The sequence below is a fragment of the Leptopilina boulardi genome, unplaced genomic scaffold (assembly GCF_019393585.1).
Source record: "Leptopilina boulardi isolate dan_hultmark-lab unplaced genomic scaffold, ZJU_Lbou_2.1 LbouV2_366, whole genome shotgun sequence".
In the NCBI taxonomy this organism is placed as follows: domain Eukaryota; kingdom Metazoa; phylum Arthropoda; class Insecta; order Hymenoptera; family Figitidae; genus Leptopilina; species Leptopilina boulardi.
The window spans coordinates 1495990-1512777 of NW_026137936.1; the positions used below are offsets into that span (position 1 = coordinate 1495990).

At 27.3% G+C, this 16788-nt stretch overlaps 5 protein-coding genes across 5 annotated transcripts; 3 read left to right on the forward strand and 2 right to left on the reverse strand.

Annotated features, from left to right (window-relative positions):
- Positions 1-338: 338 nt before the first annotated feature.
- LOC127286931 (endoplasmic reticulum-Golgi intermediate compartment protein 3) lies at positions 339-4101 on the forward strand. Its single transcript, XM_051313598.1, has 8 exons — positions 339-526; positions 870-1028; positions 1116-1232; positions 1311-1345; positions 1479-1540; positions 1737-1960; positions 2041-2169; positions 3494-4101. Exons 1-8 carry the CDS (start codon positions 430-432, stop codon positions 3829-3831), a joined length of 1161 nt encoding a protein of 386 aa, XP_051169555.1. The 5' UTR covers positions 339-429; the 3' UTR covers positions 3832-4101.
- On the reverse strand, positions 1987-3245 carry LOC127286955 (reactive oxygen species modulator 1). Its single transcript, XM_051313629.1, has 3 exons — positions 3119-3245; positions 2728-2864; positions 1987-2393 (listed from the first exon to the last, which is right to left on the reverse strand). The coding sequence occupies exons 2-3, from the start codon at positions 2856-2858 to the stop codon at positions 2285-2287; spliced, it is 240 nt and encodes a 79-aa protein (XP_051169586.1). The 5' UTR covers positions 2859-2864; positions 3119-3245; the 3' UTR covers positions 1987-2284.
- Positions 4102-4214: 113 nt separating the features above from the next.
- On the reverse strand, positions 4215-5972 carry LOC127286930 (transcription termination factor 3, mitochondrial). The gene is made up of 2 exons (XM_051313597.1): positions 4724-5972; positions 4215-4609 (listed from the first exon to the last, which is right to left on the reverse strand). Exons 1-2 carry the CDS (start codon positions 5661-5663, stop codon positions 4332-4334), a joined length of 1218 nt encoding a protein of 405 aa, XP_051169554.1. The 5' UTR covers positions 5664-5972; the 3' UTR covers positions 4215-4331.
- A 301-nt stretch (positions 5973-6273) lies between these two features.
- Positions 6274-9249, forward strand: LOC127286925 (negative elongation factor A). The gene is made up of 6 exons (XM_051313582.1): positions 6274-6520; positions 7437-7869; positions 7945-8358; positions 8440-8636; positions 8725-8824; positions 8911-9249. The coding sequence occupies exons 1-6, from the start codon at positions 6311-6313 to the stop codon at positions 9141-9143; spliced, it is 1587 nt and encodes a 528-aa protein (XP_051169539.1). The 5' UTR covers positions 6274-6310; the 3' UTR covers positions 9144-9249.
- A 1377-nt stretch (positions 9250-10626) lies between these two features.
- LOC127286963 (peroxiredoxin 1-like) lies at positions 10627-15447 on the forward strand. The gene is made up of 3 exons (XM_051313630.1): positions 10627-11044; positions 11394-11617; positions 14751-15447. Exons 1-3 carry the CDS (start codon positions 11000-11002, stop codon positions 15208-15210), a joined length of 729 nt encoding a protein of 242 aa, XP_051169587.1. The 5' UTR covers positions 10627-10999; the 3' UTR covers positions 15211-15447.
- The last annotated feature ends 1341 nt before the right edge of the window (positions 15448-16788 follow it).

Genomic DNA, 16788 nt, shown 5'->3' on the forward strand with positions numbered 1-16788 from the left:
AGTTGAAAAATTTTAATTTGAAGAAAAAAATGTATTATTATTTTATGCAAAAAACTGAATTTTTACAAAGATGCAAACAGTTTGCATTTTTGTTTAAAAAAATTTTTATGTTTCATGAAACGGAAGTATTTTAATCTCAATACATTACGAGATAAAATTATAGTATTACTGAGTGCTGAAAGTAACAGTAAAACACTATTGTTCATGATTGAAAAATAAGCAAATAAAATATGTTTGTAAGATAACCCATTTTTAAACCAATGAAAATTTAAATAAAAATAAACGTGGCGCCATACAACCGGTTTAAAATATTTACGCATGCGCGTTAACATTCTTATTGTGAACACAGCCTTATATGCGCACGCGAAATAAATTTAGGTTATATTTTGGCTGCATCTGTCAAAATTGACATTTATAAACAGTAGAAAAATGAATGTGTTAGACAAATTACGATATTTAGATGCATATCCTAAAGTACTCGAGGATTTTGACAGTTTTCGAATAAAAACATCTGGAGGAGCTGTTGGTATATATGTTTACAATTATTATAGATTTAATATTTATAGGATTTATTCTGTGAAACTTTGAACTGTTCTTAAATTACTATTCAGCTTTTTAAATATGTTTTAAAAAAACAAAAACTTGATCAATTAAATTAATATTATTTACAAAAAAAAATTAATAATTAAGAAAGAAATAAAACCACGTGGCAAAAAATAAGAGTTAACCTTCAAAAAATTATAACCTCACTTCCGATATTATTTATCATTTGTATTCTATAATATATTCAAATAAAGTGTCGAGATAGTTTAGTAATAAACTGACAATTTATTAATATAATTTCTAATTTTTTCAATGATTCTTTTCAGTGACAATTATAAGCACAATTATAATGGTACTTCTCTTTATTTCTGAAGTCAGTGACTTTCTCACACCTAATATTAATGAAGAACTGTTTGTTGATACTTCTAAAGGTTCAAATTTGAGAATTAATATCGATATAGTCATACCAAGAATTTCCTGTGATCGTAAGTAAAAAAAAATTAATTTTTGAATTTTATGTTTAAACAAAACATAAACACGAAAAATAAATGATAAACAATGTTTTTTTTCAGTTTTATCTTTAGATGCAATGGATACGACTGGCGAACAACATTTGCACATAGAACATAATATATATAAAAGACGATTAAATTTAGAAGGGAGACCTATTGAAGAACCAAAGAAAACAGGTATGTACTTTTAGAATATTATCAAAGTAATTAGTATATAGTTTTTAACTTTTTCTAATGTTTAATTTTGCATAACAGATATTACGGAAGTTAAACAGAAACCAGTTGAAAAGGTACGAGTTAATATTTAAATTGTTAGCAAGTTTTTTTATTTTTGAAAACTAGGATCAATCGTAATATTGTATAAAAAATTTCTTAAAATTAAAAGAACTAAATGAAAACAATTTTTTTTTTAAATATATGCAGAACACAACAGTGGAAACGTGCGGAAGCTGTTATGGAGCGGAAGATGAAATAGCAGATATAAAGTGAGTTCCTAATAGAAGAATTAAAAACACTTTGTGTAAAAATAAAAAGACCTACATTTTTTATTCAAACAAAAAGAATCCTCGAATATTTAGATACACAAATGTGGATTTCAAACAAAAAATATAAATCTGAATTTTGAATAAAAACAACAAAAATATATTTATCATCAAGAGAAAATTGAAATGAAAATTACAGATGCTGTAACACTTGCGAGGCAGTGAAAGATGCATATAGAAGAAAAAAATGGGCGGTGTCAGATCTTTCAAAATTTCATCAATGTCAAAACGACAAACGAGTGGAAAAAATGAAACACTCTTTTACAGAAGGTTGTCAAATTTACGGTAAAATGGAAGTTAATAGGGTCGCTGGAAGTTTTCACATTGCGCCAGGTGAAAGTTTTTCAATAAATCACATTCATGGTAAGTTGAATTAAAATTCTGCATAAAAAAAAAGAAAAATTTAATAAAAACAAAACTAATTTTCGTTTTTTTTTTTATAGTACACGATGTTCAACCACATGCTTCCACACAATTCAATTTGTCACACGTTATACGTCATTTAAGTTTTGGGATCAATATACCAGGCAAAACAAATCACTTGGATAATACCACCATTACAGCTACAGAAGGTAAGACGCATCTTCCTTGTCAATATTTGTTTTTTTATTAAAAAAGTCATAATAGTGGATTGAAAATGCTGCTTTTTCTCCCTATAGCTAATATACACAATTTCCTGTTGCTATACTAACACCTTATGCCAGATCCAATCGCCATAAATGTGCCAAATGTTCCTCCACTTTGTATCATTATCTTCCCCATGTTGTTTACCAATTCCCTTCCCCTCATGCCAGACCTGATAATTAAAAATTCATTTTTTTTTTAATTTTGTGTAAGTTATGTTTTTGAGGAATGTTTCCATTTTTTCTTTATATTTAGAAAAATATAATGAAAATCAGTAATATAGGGTTGTATGTAAAATTCTTCCTCGATTGTAGTTCAATTCGAATATAATATTATATTTAAAAATCATGTTTTTTTTTAGAAATTTTAATTTAGTGAACTGTCTATGTCTTTTACGGACATTGGACTTTGTTAGATATTTTATGACAATTCTTTCTAAAGATATGTTAAAAACATTGAACTTTGCACTGAATTTATATTTAAATTAGTTATAGAATTTTAAATACCTTAGAGCAGAAAATCCTCCAAAAATCGCACCAGAAGCCAATCCCACACAGAATCCCATCGTAAATCCCATTTTTATTCTGTCCCAACATGATGGGCCTTGTTGATATGATCCACCACCAACGACCGGCATTGTAACCTGAAAAAATATATAACATTAATAATGATAGATTAATATTTTTTGGTTCCTGTAATAAAATCATTTTTGTTTTAATTCGGTATTTACATTTGACGCGAAATAGAAATTATTTTTATCTTTTTTTTTTTTTTAAACAAAAATTCACGAAAGTGAAACTTTTTTCCAATGACAGAAAATGATGTTTAATTGTCACTCGATGAATTTTTGAATAATCTAAAAACAGTGAAATACAAAAAATTATTGAAAATACGTACAATAAATAGGAGTTAATACTTTGTTTTAATTAAAATCTTTTAATAACACATGGATCACACTTTTTTTTAGTTAATCAGTCGGCGGACATATTGATTTCATTCATGGCAGCCAATATAGAAGAAATATGAAAGTCACTAGATTTTTGTGTTGGCTGTCATGTAAAACTCTAGACATATTTTTCAGGAAAATTTAAATTCATATTTTTTGTACATAAATTAACTAAATTTTTTTTATTTATTTCCTTATATTTTTTGTTATTATTAATAATTCTGTAAATAATATAATTTAAATTAATAATTGTGATAATTATTGAAATATTTATAAAAAAATATATTTTAAAAAATGAAAATAACTATTTTTTTTCTTATTTTCAGGAGCAATGATGTATTACTATTATATAAAAATAATTCCAACGACATTTGTCCGTAAAGATGGTTCGTTACTTTCCACAAATCAATTTTCAGTGACAAGTCATTCGAAACATGTATCGCCAATGTCAGGAGATTCAGGAATGCCGGGAATATTTTTTAATTACGAATTAAGTCCATTAATGGTGAAATACACTGAGACAGCAAAGTCATTTGGACATTTTGCAACGAATCTCTGTGCAATAATTGGAGGAGTTTTTACGGTTGCTGGGCTTTTTGATGCTTTCCTATACCATTCGATTCGAGCAATTGAAAAGAAAATCGAATTAGGGAAATTTAGTTGAAATATTACAAATCAGTCACATAAAGATGTTTTAGTAAAGTATTATTTAAATTATGTAATTATATTAATTATTATTAGTTAATAATAATAATTAATTACCCGAACTAATGCGCGTGCAATCGAAGATAATTCAATATTGAAGCATGGACTAATGAAAAATAAGTTTTTTAACTTTATAAAAAATGATCTTTTATAAATATCTTCCTAATATTTCATAAATTTGTACATCTGTCCTCCATTTTATAAAAATTTGTAAATTTTTCTATACACATTATAAATTTGTACATCTTTAATTTATATGTTTATATGCGTGCATTTTTCCTGTCTTATCTGAGAATTTTTATTCTTAGATTAAGAGAAGAATTCAAGTTACAAAATATAATGATGTTCTATAATAATATATTCAACAAAAAATATTCTAATTATATACATATTATACTTACACTATAAATTTATTATTTCATATTTTCAGAAATTCATTTTACGCTACTTTGGTAGTATTTATAAAGTTTTGAGAAAATCATTATACGTTAGGATGGTGGTTTTTGCAATATTTTCACAAAATTCGGAATCTGTTCCTGACACCAAATCTTTTAGCGAAACGTACAATGGTTTCAAAGGATCGTATTGTGCTTTTTTAATATGTACCAAAAATGTGTGTCGACTTTCAAGTCTACTTTTTCGACAACTGAGTATATTTGGCTGTTGGGAGATAATTTCATGACTCAAACGCATAGTGTTGTGTGCATAATCAAAAGTGGATAACAAATTTCTCCTGCCTGAAAAATAATTATTGCCATTTAATCGATTTAAATTTGAAATAAATATTATGAATATTGTTATTTAAATTTTTTATGTTAAAAAGTATTATTTGATAATTGAAAATTACTTACACCTTGTCCATAAACGAGGACTAGTCAACAATATTAATTTGGTTTGAATTCGATCAAAGCCCATTTCTTTCATAAATGCAAAACTTTTCTTTTCGAGTGTCATCTTATCATAATTAACAAGCTTTGGCATTTTTAATGTGAGCATTCGAACTTCTTGTGCCTTTAATTTAAATTCATTTTGAAAATAACCAAGTTTTGTATCAATCTCTTGAGTTGTGAGAGAAAGCCATAATGGATATTTTGATAATATCGTGACAATCATTTTCGGCGTATAATTGTGTGCTCTTAAATAACGTATTCGAGTATGAAGATCATCTAAATCTTCAGTGAAAATTTTTGGAAATATCGTTATAAAATCACCAAGTTGATCAACTGGTAATCCGGTGTTGTGTAAAAATTGAATATAAGGTCTAACATCTTTGTCAAAATTAAGACTGACAATCATTTTCACAATGTCTAGATCCTTATCGAATTTCCATAATTCAACTCCAAGTTTTGTTAACTCTTGAACGGTTTTTGATTTATCAGCAAAACTTGCAATATTATAACTAACTTTTGCTTGACTGCCAAGATGTGACAAATCTTCTGTATTTAAATCTAAAGCTTTTGGCATTTTTGGTTTAAAACCATGTAAATAATTATCATTGTAAAAGTTATCTCTTGTAATTTCAAATAAGGAACTTGTTTCTGCTGGTTCATTCAAACTGTCTTTAATTTTTGTTGTTAAAGGCACATGAGTGACAGTTACATTTGAAATAAGATTTAATCGTGAATTTTCTTCATTCTCATTTAGAGTATTTAACGTCTCACTTTGTTTATTTATTTGTTTATTAACTGGTGAAATACCGCTTGAACATTGTCGAAAGATAACCTCACTTTTCACGCATTGATCAAACTTCCGTGCAATTTGCACAAGAAATGAGGGTTTCAGTAAAACCATTGTAGAGAAAATTGTAAAGATATCTTTTAGTAATTAAAATGGTAACTCTCTTAATTTCAACGTTATTTAATTAAAAAATATTAAGAAAACTATGTCACATTTTTCAACAAGTGATATCTGATGTCAAAACGCGTCGGTTAAATCAATATCTGTGCTCAGTTACCGACTTGTAAGCGCATGTTTACATTGTTCACAAAAGCAGTTTATACAAAATGAAAAGTGATTATCGTTTCATAAATTGACTATTTCTTGTCTCGCTAAATGACTGTAACAAACGTTTTAGCGACAAATCTGTGTCTTTTTTTGATTATCACCAGCAAGGCATTTATAATCAGAGAATTTATACTAAATGACCCCTGACAGTTGAGAAACATGGCTACATGCAGTCATACCAATTATGGGTTATTTGTTATAAATCTTCTGATTATAAATACCCAGTCACTGATAATAAAAAAAAATACGGACATGTTTCAAAAATGATTGTAACAGTCAATTAAAAAACAAGAAATAATCATTTTATGTTAATTTATTAAATGATAATTAATTTTCATTCAAAACATTTCATTCAAATTATCTATGTGCAGGGGTAAATGATAGCAGCGCTTTTCATCAAAGTGCGGCTTATTAGTGAGTCATTTGATTCCAATATGGCGAATGTGAGGGATAGTGATACTTCGTTGTGGCTTCATAATAAGCTTGGAACGTCAAACGATAGCTGGACGGGTAGTTCAATTTGTTCTCAGTTAAATGCCGAAGTTTTAAGGAATATAAAAGATTGTTTTCCAGACTTACAAACCCAAGTGAAGCTTAAATTACTTCTATCTTTCTTTCACATACCAAGACGCAATGTTGAAGAGGTAACGACTAATTGTCTCGTTATATTTTGTATGTTAATTATTAAACTATACTCTTTTTTGAATTATAAATGTATATATATTTTTTTACATTCATCCTCTCGTTTTTTGAAGTTTATTTAATGTTAATATCTTTAAACATGCGCTACTTTCTACCCGCCATCAATTTAATTTAAGGACTAATGTTTTTAGGACGGATAGTAGGTAATGTTGCATTAGATTTACATACAATGATTTTATAAATAAAATTCTGATTAAAATCTTTATTTTCAAAATCTATAGAGTAAAAAACCTATATTATTGACTTTTTGTAATCTGTAGAATGTAGTAAATTTTCGTATAGAAAAATACTGAAAGTTTATATTTATTTGTAGTGCGATTCCAGGTGAGATTTTGACTTTTTCGGAGTGAGTTAACCGATTGCAATGAAACTTTGGAATTTTGTTATATATAGTAAGACTAATCTTTAACGTAAATTGCAGCTTAAAATAGTTGTTAGTTTACGAGATTTGCAATAATAACAAAAAATATTAAACTGCAATTTACGTTAAAGATTTGTCTTACTATATATAACAAAATTCCAAAGTTTCATTGCAATCGGTTAACCTACTCCGAAAAAGTCAAAATCTCACCTGGAATCGCACTGTAATGAGTAATTTTAAATTCTATTTTTTAGTCACTGAAGAATAGAAGAAAAGTCAATTGTCAACAATTTTTCTTTCTTTTAAATAGGAAAGCAAAATTTGCAGGAATGTTAATAAATTTTGATATTTAGAATTAATTTGGAAATAGATTAAATAAGTAAATAAATATAACAGTGGTGTTGTAACAACTTTTTTTTTTTGCTTTATTTATATTTAATTTACTTTGAAATTTAGGTTTTTAATTGGTATATTTTAATCTAATGTAATGCTTTTAGTGGCGAGTGGAATTGGAAAAGATTATCGAGGTGGCATCTCTGGACAGCGAATTATGGGTGTCGATGTTATCCGAAGCGATGAAAACGTTTCCAAATACTGGCTCTTTAAATACAGATATCACTGATCTTGATGAGCATCGTCCAATTTTCGGAGAGTTAGTTAATGATTTACGAAAATTATTAAAAAAACAAAATGATCCAGCCATGTTGCCTCTCGAGTGTCATTATCTCAACAAAACAGCACTTACCTCAGTCGTTGGTCAACAGCCACAACCCACAAAACATTTTACTCTCAAAAGAAAGCCCAAGAGTGCTACATTAAGGGCAGAATTAGTACAAAAAAGTACAGATGCAGCGAGTAATTTGAAAAAGAGTACAGCACCTACAGTTCCCGTTCGAAGTAGAGGAATGCCGAGAAAAATGACCGACACAAGTAACAGAAATGAAAACTTTGTTATTATTAAATTGATTGTTACTCGAGATATTTAATAGTCTATTTTTGTTGCAGCTCCTTTGAAAGGAATTCCGAGTCAAGTTCCAAGCAGTGGATTTCGGTCTCCCTCACATACGAGTCCAGCTCTCGCGAATAGAACTCCAATTAGTAGTCGTATTCGCAAAGACGGTGGCATTAAGCTATTGGATATTAACGAACAACCTTTAGGCTATGCACAAGCCAAAAAACGAAAGAAGATGATGGAGCTGGAGGAGCAGCAGAAGAAGGTGGCAGAGGCACAGGCTGCGGCCGCAGCTGCCGCTGCATCGGCGGCAACAGCTACGGAAACATCAGCAACTCCAGAATACGCTCAGGGTCTTACGCCGATTAATCCACCAACAACAACTGTCATAACGCCAACAGTGCCACAAACTTATGTCACGCCAAACACTCCAACTGGTGTTACTGCAGCAGTTACGCCACAAACTCGTAAGATTGAAATTACAAAAATTTAATCTCACTCGAGATTAATGAATATAAGATTATTAAGTGTCAATGTATTTTTTACAGCAACTACACCCACGACACCTGCTACGCCTAGTTCGTCACTTCCAGTCGCAACTCCAGCAACTACTCCCGCCGTTGAGAGTGCACCTATTGGAGTACAAACAGTCAGGCCGGCTCAGACTGTCACGCAAATTCGTATTCAAACAGCGGCACAGCCCGCTGGTTCCACGGCGAACACAAGAAAAGGATTGTCCTTGACGGTGAGAAAATATTTTCCAATAAAAATTTGTTCATAGAATACCTATTTTGGAAATTGAATTAATTAAAATTATTATGATCTTTTTTCAGAGGGAACAAATGTTGGAAGCTCAGGAAATGTTTAGGACAGCCAATAAAGTTACAAGACCAGAGAAGGCTCTTATTCTTGGTTTCATGGCAGGTTCCAGGGGTAAGTTTGTTTTTAATACATTTATTCATCATCATCAATTTTTAAATAGAAATTAATATGTAATTTTAATTTAAATTTTATTTCAGATAATCCTTGTCCAAAATTGGGCAACATTGTGACAGTGATGTTGTCAGAAAATGTCGAGGATGTGACACAACCCGATGGAACGACAGTGTCAATGTTGGTTGAGACACACTTCCAGATGAATTACACCAATGGCGAGTGGAAAAGGATAAAGAAAAATAGACGTGTAGTATCCGATGATAATTGTGCGACGAATACATCAACCCCTAGTGCCACAGCCAAGGCTTCTAATTAAGTTTATCGATCAATCAAACATTAATAATTTAGTTCTTTTTTTGTACCTTAGATTTGTTTGCAATTCCTTTAAAGAAGAATATAAATAGACATTTATTTTAAATTTATTTTGTTTTTCTTTTCTTTTGTTCTTTTACTTGAGATTTTTAGTTTAATATTTATCATTATTCATGACAAGTTGAAAAACTTTTTCCAGAGGGAAATTTTTTTACAACTTTCTTGAATATGCGGCCTTAAAAATTTTTGGAATAGTAATTTAAAGTAGTTTATACAAACTGTGATGGTTTAATGTAAGAAAAGTTGCTGTTACTGATAGTAAACTGCGTCAAAGTACTGTTACAGTAAATTAATCTTTATTTTACATATACATATAACAAAATAGTTTCTTATACATACCGCATAATTTTTACACGTCAATATAAAATTTTCGAATTAAAAAAAAAGTAACGCAAATATTTTCTAATTAACATTAACTATCATTCGCTTTCGAAATAATGTAAAAATTCAATTAGTTGCTCATGGCTCTTTGTTAAAGCTATATATAAATTGTAAATGTTTTATTCGACAATGTCCTGTAAAATCGAGTTTGCGAATATAAAATGAACAAGTGTTTCTGTGCGAGAAGAAACTGTATGTTAAGATTTTTTTTTATCTATAGAACAGCCGAGTGATTACGTTTAGAGAGTAGATTAATAAAACGAGAAAAATCAAAATTCAAATTGACATGTACAGACAGCAGTTTTCGTTTTTATTTCTTATTAATTGTGCAGTTGAATTAAAATTGATGATCTAAATTCGTATGTCTAATAATATAATGTGCTACTTAATAATTTAATGAAATTCAGTTGTACCTAAAGATTTCTAAATTATTTTGTTAAGCTTAGACGTAAAATTGAACAAAGAGGTAGATTTAAAAATTAAACGAATTCTTATTATTTTTAAAATTGTTTCTCGTAATTAAATTATAATATATATTTACAAATGTAGCAAATGAAAGCAAGACTCTTATAATGTTGTTATATAAATAAAATATAATTATATTGATTAAAAACTGCTTATAATTTTCAGTTTTGGTTATTAATTTATTTTATTTTGAAGTTTATCCATTATATTTTGCTTTAAATTATGTTCATTTTCTTTTCTTTAATTAATTAATTTATTATTATTTATTTTTAAATTTTGCTTTTTTTTATTAATTCTATTGTTGAATTTTGTGGTAGAAATTTAAATTTAGAGTCAGGAATTCATCTGAACCGGAAGATTCTTTAGTTTCTAAATTGACTTTTATGCACTTAGATGAATTATTTTGTTTAACTATTTCATTTCTATTCTTAAATATTATTATGTATTATTTTTATTTCATTAATTTTTAATTTCTATTATTCATAATTTTATTTGTTTATCTTACCTGAAGGGTAGAAAAAAAGATAAAAAATTTAAATTTTGTCCTTATAATATCAAAGAAACCGGAAGTTCATGTTTTCAATGAAATATTTCGCAAGTGAAGGTTGAAAAAAGTATTTTATTCTTTTTATCAATAAAACAAAAAATTTCGACAATAATTTAAACCAATTTATATATTTTTGAATAATATTTAAGAAGATATATGTACAAAATATAAAAAAAATAGTGAATTCTTTTCGAACGACAAACAATTATATAGAATAGGTATTGTTACATAACCTATAAAAAGAACATTTTGATGTACGAGAGATAAAGCTTTGACGATACGGATAAACTTATAAACATTAAATATTTTCCACGATTTTGCCTTAGAAAACAGTATTTAGTGCATTTTTAAATAATATTTTAGTGTATAAGTATAGAAAAAACAAGTTGTTGCAGAAATTAGCTATAATGTCTCGATTCCTGACAAATTTGTATCCTCAGGCTAGAAGTTTGGTAAGTGTATTAATATAATTCTAATGTTGATTCTTTTAATAATATTATTTTGTTAATAATAAAAATTGTTGTTTAACTTCATTTTTTTAGTAGATGTTCTTATATCTTTCCGTTAATTCATCAATAATAAAACGATTGTCCTATATCTTTTTCTACATTTTTAAAACTTTAATAAAGAAATTTAAAAAACTTTCAAAATAAAATTTATTTGTCTTTGTTTGCAATAATAATTATTTATTGCCTTACAGGATTATTTTTAATAAATACTATGTAATATTTAAGATTTAAATTTATTTAAATTATTAAGTACATAATTATGTGAATGTAAATTTTTATATCGTTTTCATAGGTTTCTGCTTTGACCTCAACTGCAACAAAGTTGAATAATCCTATTCGTTTTGAAAGTTTGCGTCAATTTGGAGTCACTTCCCAATTATTGTCATGTTATCCACAAATTCAAAAACCGGCTCCAGAATTTGCAGGAACAGCAGTAGTTAATAAAGACTTCAAAGACATAAAACTCAGTGACTACAAAGGGAAATATGTGGTACTCTTCTTCTATCCTTTAGACTTGTAAGTATTTTACAAATCTAAATTTTCCAACATTTATTTGTAACGAAAGAATAAGGTAGCAATTTTTAGATTGTAGTACATGACATAAAAACATTATGTAAACATTTTATTTTTCAAGCAATTCATATATTTCTTACGAGAAAAGAAATTTTTTATTTAAAAAAAAATTATGTTTCTTATTTTTGATAATCACAAGCCATGTAAGTTGATTATATTTCACGAAGCTGAAGTACGCAACGTTTATGATAAACGATTTTTAAAGAAATAATTTTTTGCATAAAAAATATTTTTTTATAATTTGTTGATTAATGAAAACTACAAGAAATATTTTTTAGGCCAAAAATTATAAAATTTTTCATTTTAAAAAATTATTTCTTTAAAAATCGTTTATCATAAACGTTGCGTACTTCAGCTTCGTTATATTTCAATGATTTTAAATTGTCTATATTCTTATAACATGTAGAGCAATCTTAAAGTGCTTGTGAATTTTTTAAAATCGTAATCTTTTTAAAAAAGAAAAAACTGTAATTTTTTTAACAATAAATAAGTTTATTAAATTATTTAGTTAATCTAAATAATATTAATCTGTTAATAAACATCAGTAGTTACAATTATTGTATATAATAATTTTCATTGAAAAGTTATTTTCTGACTCGTACATCTTTTTAAAATAAATAACTGAACAAATTCATTTTTAAATTTAAATTTTGTAATGTAGAAACACAAATGAAACCTTACTTAACGCTTTTCAATTCAATAAATGTTTTAATTTTTGGAGATAGCAAATTTTAATTTATACATTATTCAATACCTTTAGATTTACATTATTTAACTTTCAATATGTAACGAAGCTAAAGTATGCAACGTTTATGATAAACGATTTTTAAAGAAATAATTTTTTAAAATGGAAAATTCTATAATTTTTTTCCTACAAAAAATATTTCTTGTAGTTTTCATTAATCAACAAATTATAAAAAAATATTTTTTAAGGAAAAAATTATAGAATTTTTCATTTTAAACAATTATTTCTTTAAAAATCGTTTATCATAAACGTTGCGTACTTCAGCTTCGTCAATATGTAGTTAAAAATTTTTGTGCGTGTCACTTTCGTTTTTATCAAATTTATATTTGAATTCTAAATTACAACCTTTTAAAATGAAAGTATTTTAAAGAGCATATCTAACTATTAAAGTTTCTATTTATAAGCAACTTTTAATTTCAGTATTTCGAAATTAATCTTAATTTTTTTTGTTATATTTAAATATTAATTTAAAGTAATTAAGTAGTAAATAATATAAATGAATTAAAATAAAGTTATAAATAATTGAATTATTACATAATCACATAATTAATAATAATATTGTTCTTTTATTTACTCTCCCTGCCTTACGCAGGGTTCGAGGACCCAAATACATTTTTCTTACAAACTAATATTTACAAAAAAATCCTTAAAACTAAACGCAACTTATAACTAACTTAATTAATAATAATATTGTGTTTAGTAAAATTCTGTTATTAAATTGGTTAATATTAAACAATTAAGTAGGAAATAAATTCATATTTACATATGATATTAATATTACATTTAATAACTTAATAGTAATATCTTTTTTTTTATTAAAACTTTTATATTAATTTATTAATAAATTACTATATTAATTAAATTAATGTTCGTAAATTTGTGGTTTTATTAAATTTGAATATATGCGCCTTACTTTTCTTGCATTGTACGCATGCGCAACCAGTTGTTTATTTGACTCACATAGTACTTGGATGTTCTCCGGAAAAGTCTGTCTTGTATAATTTTCCAATATTTCAATTAATTTTACATAAAATTTGTTTTCTTTTTTTTTGAAATTCAATAGTTGTAATTGGTATATATTTTTGTAGTAATGGTGTATAAATTTTGTGCAAAAATTTCTAAATTGATCATGAAATAACGTAATTATGATAGCTTGTCAGAATTTAGGTGAGGTTTTTTTTCTCAATTTTTATTTATTTGACTAAAATACTTTATTCGTGACTATTTTTAAAGTTCTTATTAGATGAATACTACAATGTTTTTGTCATATTTTTGTAAAATTTAGTAAAAATATTGCCGTATGAAAATAACATTTTCGCGGTTATAAATACATATAATATGCGCATGCGCAACATCTAACTCGCACAAAAATTCTTTGACATTTCTTTCTTGCTTTTTGCTTGCAATTTTTAGAATTAATTAATTTATACTTAAGGGGACTTTCTAGTTTAGAATTGACAAAAAAGTACACGTTTTAAAACTTTTGTTGTAGGAAAGTATTAAATAAATTGCAAAAATTCTTTTTGGACATTATTGCACATTACATAGAGAAAATTAAAAAAAATATTTTTAAGTGTATTTATTCAAAATTTCTTAGCTGTAGGGTGGCGTCTTCTAAAAGGTGCCTTTTTTTGGTACAGGTGATTGCGGACAACCTGTAATCTATAATTTCAAATTTCAAATGCGAATCTCTTCATAAGGGTTTATTCTAGACAATAAACCTTTGAAACTTTATTTTTCTACCTTCTGCTTTTTTAATAAGGGGGTAAATTGCCCCAAAAAAACGATGTTTTTTCGAATTTTTAAGAAAAATGTTCATAAAAAATAAAAAAATGAAAAATGAAGAGATTCGCGTTTGAAATTTGAAATTATATATTACAAGTTGTCCGCAATCACCTGTACCAAAAAAAGGCACCTTTTAGAAGACGCCACCTACAGCTAAAAAATTGAACTAAATACACTTAAAAATATTTTTTTTAATTTTCTCTATGTAATGTGCAATAATGTTCGAAAAGAATTTTTGCAATTTATTTAATACTTTTCTTACAACAAAAGTTTTAAAACGTGTACTTTTTTGTCAATTCTATAAAGCAGAAAGTCCCCTTAATAAAGTCCATAAATCTCTTTAAAAAATTTTTGAGTTAAATTGTATGCAAAAAGAAATTAAGAAGAAACATTTTTGCAATTAAATTCTAAACAATGACGCATCTGCATTATTCATAATTCGCGTGTTTTTGTTAATCTTAAAACTCTTACAATTATTTCTGATCGGTAGTCAAATCTATATTAAATTAAAAAATATATATAGCACAATTTATTTGTTTATTTCAGCACATTCGTATGTCCAACTGAACTTATTGCCTTCAGTGAAAAAATTAAGGAGTTTCACTCGTTGCAGACAGAAGTCATTGGTGTTTCAACTGATTCACAATACAGTCATTTGGCTTGGATAAATACACCAAAAAAATTAGGTGGTCTTGGAGGAGATTTGGGTTATCCTTTATTAAGTGATTTTAATAAGAAAATATCAGCTGATTATAATGTACTTGTCGATAATGCTGGTATTGCTTTTCGAGGACTTTTTGTAATTGATAGAGAAGGAATCTTAAGACAATTGACTATTAATGATCTTCCTATTGGAAGAAATATTGATGAAACATTAAGAGTTATTAGAGCTCTTCAATTTGTTGAGAAACATGGAGAAGTTTGTCCCGCAAATTGGCAGCCCGATTCCAAAACAATTAAACCCACTCCTAAAGAAAGTAAAGAATACTTCGAGACTGTAAATTAACACATTTTTTTTTATGTTCGCATAATTGAAAATCAAAAGTGTATAATTTCTTCGAATTTTTGCCGGTAAGTGCTGCATTTTAAATTTACGGGGATTTATTGTTAACAAACAGTTGATGTATATATATTTTTTTCAAAAAAAAAAAAAAAAAAAAAAAAAGCAAAACTTTGTTTAATCTATTTTTTGAGTTCTTTGACGAATGCTGAGAATTAAAGAATAGATTTAGTTTAAAACTGACATTTATGATAAAATTCCGTCGAAAATTGAAAAGATTAAGGAACGTTTATTAATTTTTATTTATATTTATTATTAATAACAGAATTACATTATACTTATTCTTAAAGATTTGAAACTATCAGTTAATTGTCCAATAATAGTTTTGAGAAATAAAAATTATAAAAATATATATAGTTCTATAAAATCTTTTCAATTTTCATCGAATATCAATTAATTAATTAATATATTAAATTCAATTGAATGAAATTTAATTTAATTATATAAATTGTGCCTTTTTTAGGAAACCTTATAAATTTTTTTTTCTCGAAATGACGTTCAATTTTTGCATCAAGTATAAAAAAGAAAAAATTGAATGAAAGCTATCAAAACCGGAACAGCGTTTGATACTTCCGCGAGTGTATATAAGGCACGTGTGTAGTTCAGATATAAGGCGTACGTTTTATACTTGCGCGCGGAGTTTTCCCGCAGGATTGAGGGTTGGGTCTTTGCTGGTTCAATCAGTCGCAAAGGGCACAAGGGTTTGTGAAACTTGAATGGAAAGAAAGAAGGGTGATGAAAGCAAACGAGAAAGCGAGACAGAGTTAGAGCAATCTCGCGTTGGTTGATTTGATTCTTTGTGACGATGGGAGCAATAGCGGATTCAGTCATCGAAAGACTGTTCAGGATTATCCTCATTCTCCATCTTCAGTCACTGATCATGTCGCATTTACAACAACAGACCTGAAAAATGATTTGTGGTCTCCTCTATCGTTTAACAATAAAATCTCTTCTCAAGTTTCTTTTGGCGAAAATTAAAATTTTTATCTTCAGACAAATTATCACTGAAAGTGAATTGGAACGAAAATATTGTGAATCGAGAATTATTATTTTTAGTTCGAGAGTATTGTTGATATTGAAGTTCTTGTATTTATCTAAATGTTTTATGTCGAATTCTCTAGTTTATCGAATTTTTATATTTTAAATTATTATTGAATTTCCATTACTGTTGGGTTTTTATTATTATTTACAATTCCTCTTCTGTATTTTATGATTATTTGAAAGTTTTTCGTATTCAGGGTATATGAAAATATGCTCGAGATAGGACGATTTAATTTCGAAATGAAATTTACAAGTTTAGCGAATTTGAAAGCGCGTGCGAGGGAATGGAACGAGATCGAAACACGGTCTCTTACAAGTTTATAGGACTCGTGATAAATTTGCAAGTAGAAGCAAAAGGGAAAGAGAGAGCTTATTATTTTGTGAAGAAAGTAAAGACCGGGGACCGCTGTCGGTAACGCCCCAAAGGATGGTATAAAGTAACCGGAGATGAGAGAGAGAGAGAGAGAGAGAGAGAGAGAGAGA

Bases quoted from the DNA above. Each gene is read 5' to 3' on its own strand.
- LOC127286963 (XM_051313630.1), top strand. From the start codon at position 11,000: ATGTCTCGATTCCTGACAAATTTGTATCCTCAGGCTAGAAGTTTG. The intron at 11,045-11,393 runs GTAAGTGTATTA...TCGTTTTCATAG, and splicing joins ATCCTCAGGCTAGAAGTTTG to GTTTCTGCTTTGACCTCAAC. The intron at 11,618-14,750 runs GTAAGTATTTTA...TGTTTATTTCAG, and splicing joins TTCTTCTATCCTTTAGACTT to CACATTCGTATGTCCAACTG.
- LOC127286925 (XM_051313582.1), top strand. From the start codon at position 6,311: ATGGCGAATGTGAGGGATAGTGATACTTCGTTGTGGCTTCATAATAAG. The intron at 8,359-8,439 runs GTAAGATTGAAA...TATTTTTTACAG, and splicing joins AGCAGTTACGCCACAAACTC to CAACTACACCCACGACACCT. The intron at 8,637-8,724 runs GTGAGAAAATAT...ATCTTTTTTCAG, and splicing joins GAAAAGGATTGTCCTTGACG to AGGGAACAAATGTTGGAAGC.
- LOC127286931 (XM_051313598.1), top strand. From the start codon at position 430: ATGAATGTGTTAGACAAATTACGATATTTAGATGCATATCCTAAAGTA. The intron at 527-869 runs GTATATATGTTT...GATTCTTTTCAG, and splicing joins AACATCTGGAGGAGCTGTTG to TGACAATTATAAGCACAATT. The intron at 1,029-1,115 runs GTAAGTAAAAAA...GTTTTTTTTCAG, and splicing joins ACCAAGAATTTCCTGTGATC to TTTTATCTTTAGATGCAATG.
- LOC127286955 (XM_051313629.1), bottom strand. From the start codon at position 2,858: ATGCCGGTCGTTGGTGGTGGATCATATCAACAAGGCCCATCATGTTGG. The intron at 2,394-2,727 runs GTATTTAAAATT...TTTAATTATCAG, and splicing joins GGAGGATTTTCTGCTCTAAG to GTCTGGCATGAGGGGAAGGG.
- LOC127286930 (XM_051313597.1), bottom strand. From the start codon at position 5,663: ATGGTTTTACTGAAACCCTCATTTCTTGTGCAAATTGCACGGAAGTTT. The intron at 4,610-4,723 runs GTAAGTAATTTT...ATTATTTTTCAG, and splicing joins TCCTCGTTTATGGACAAGGT to GCAGGAGAAATTTGTTATCC.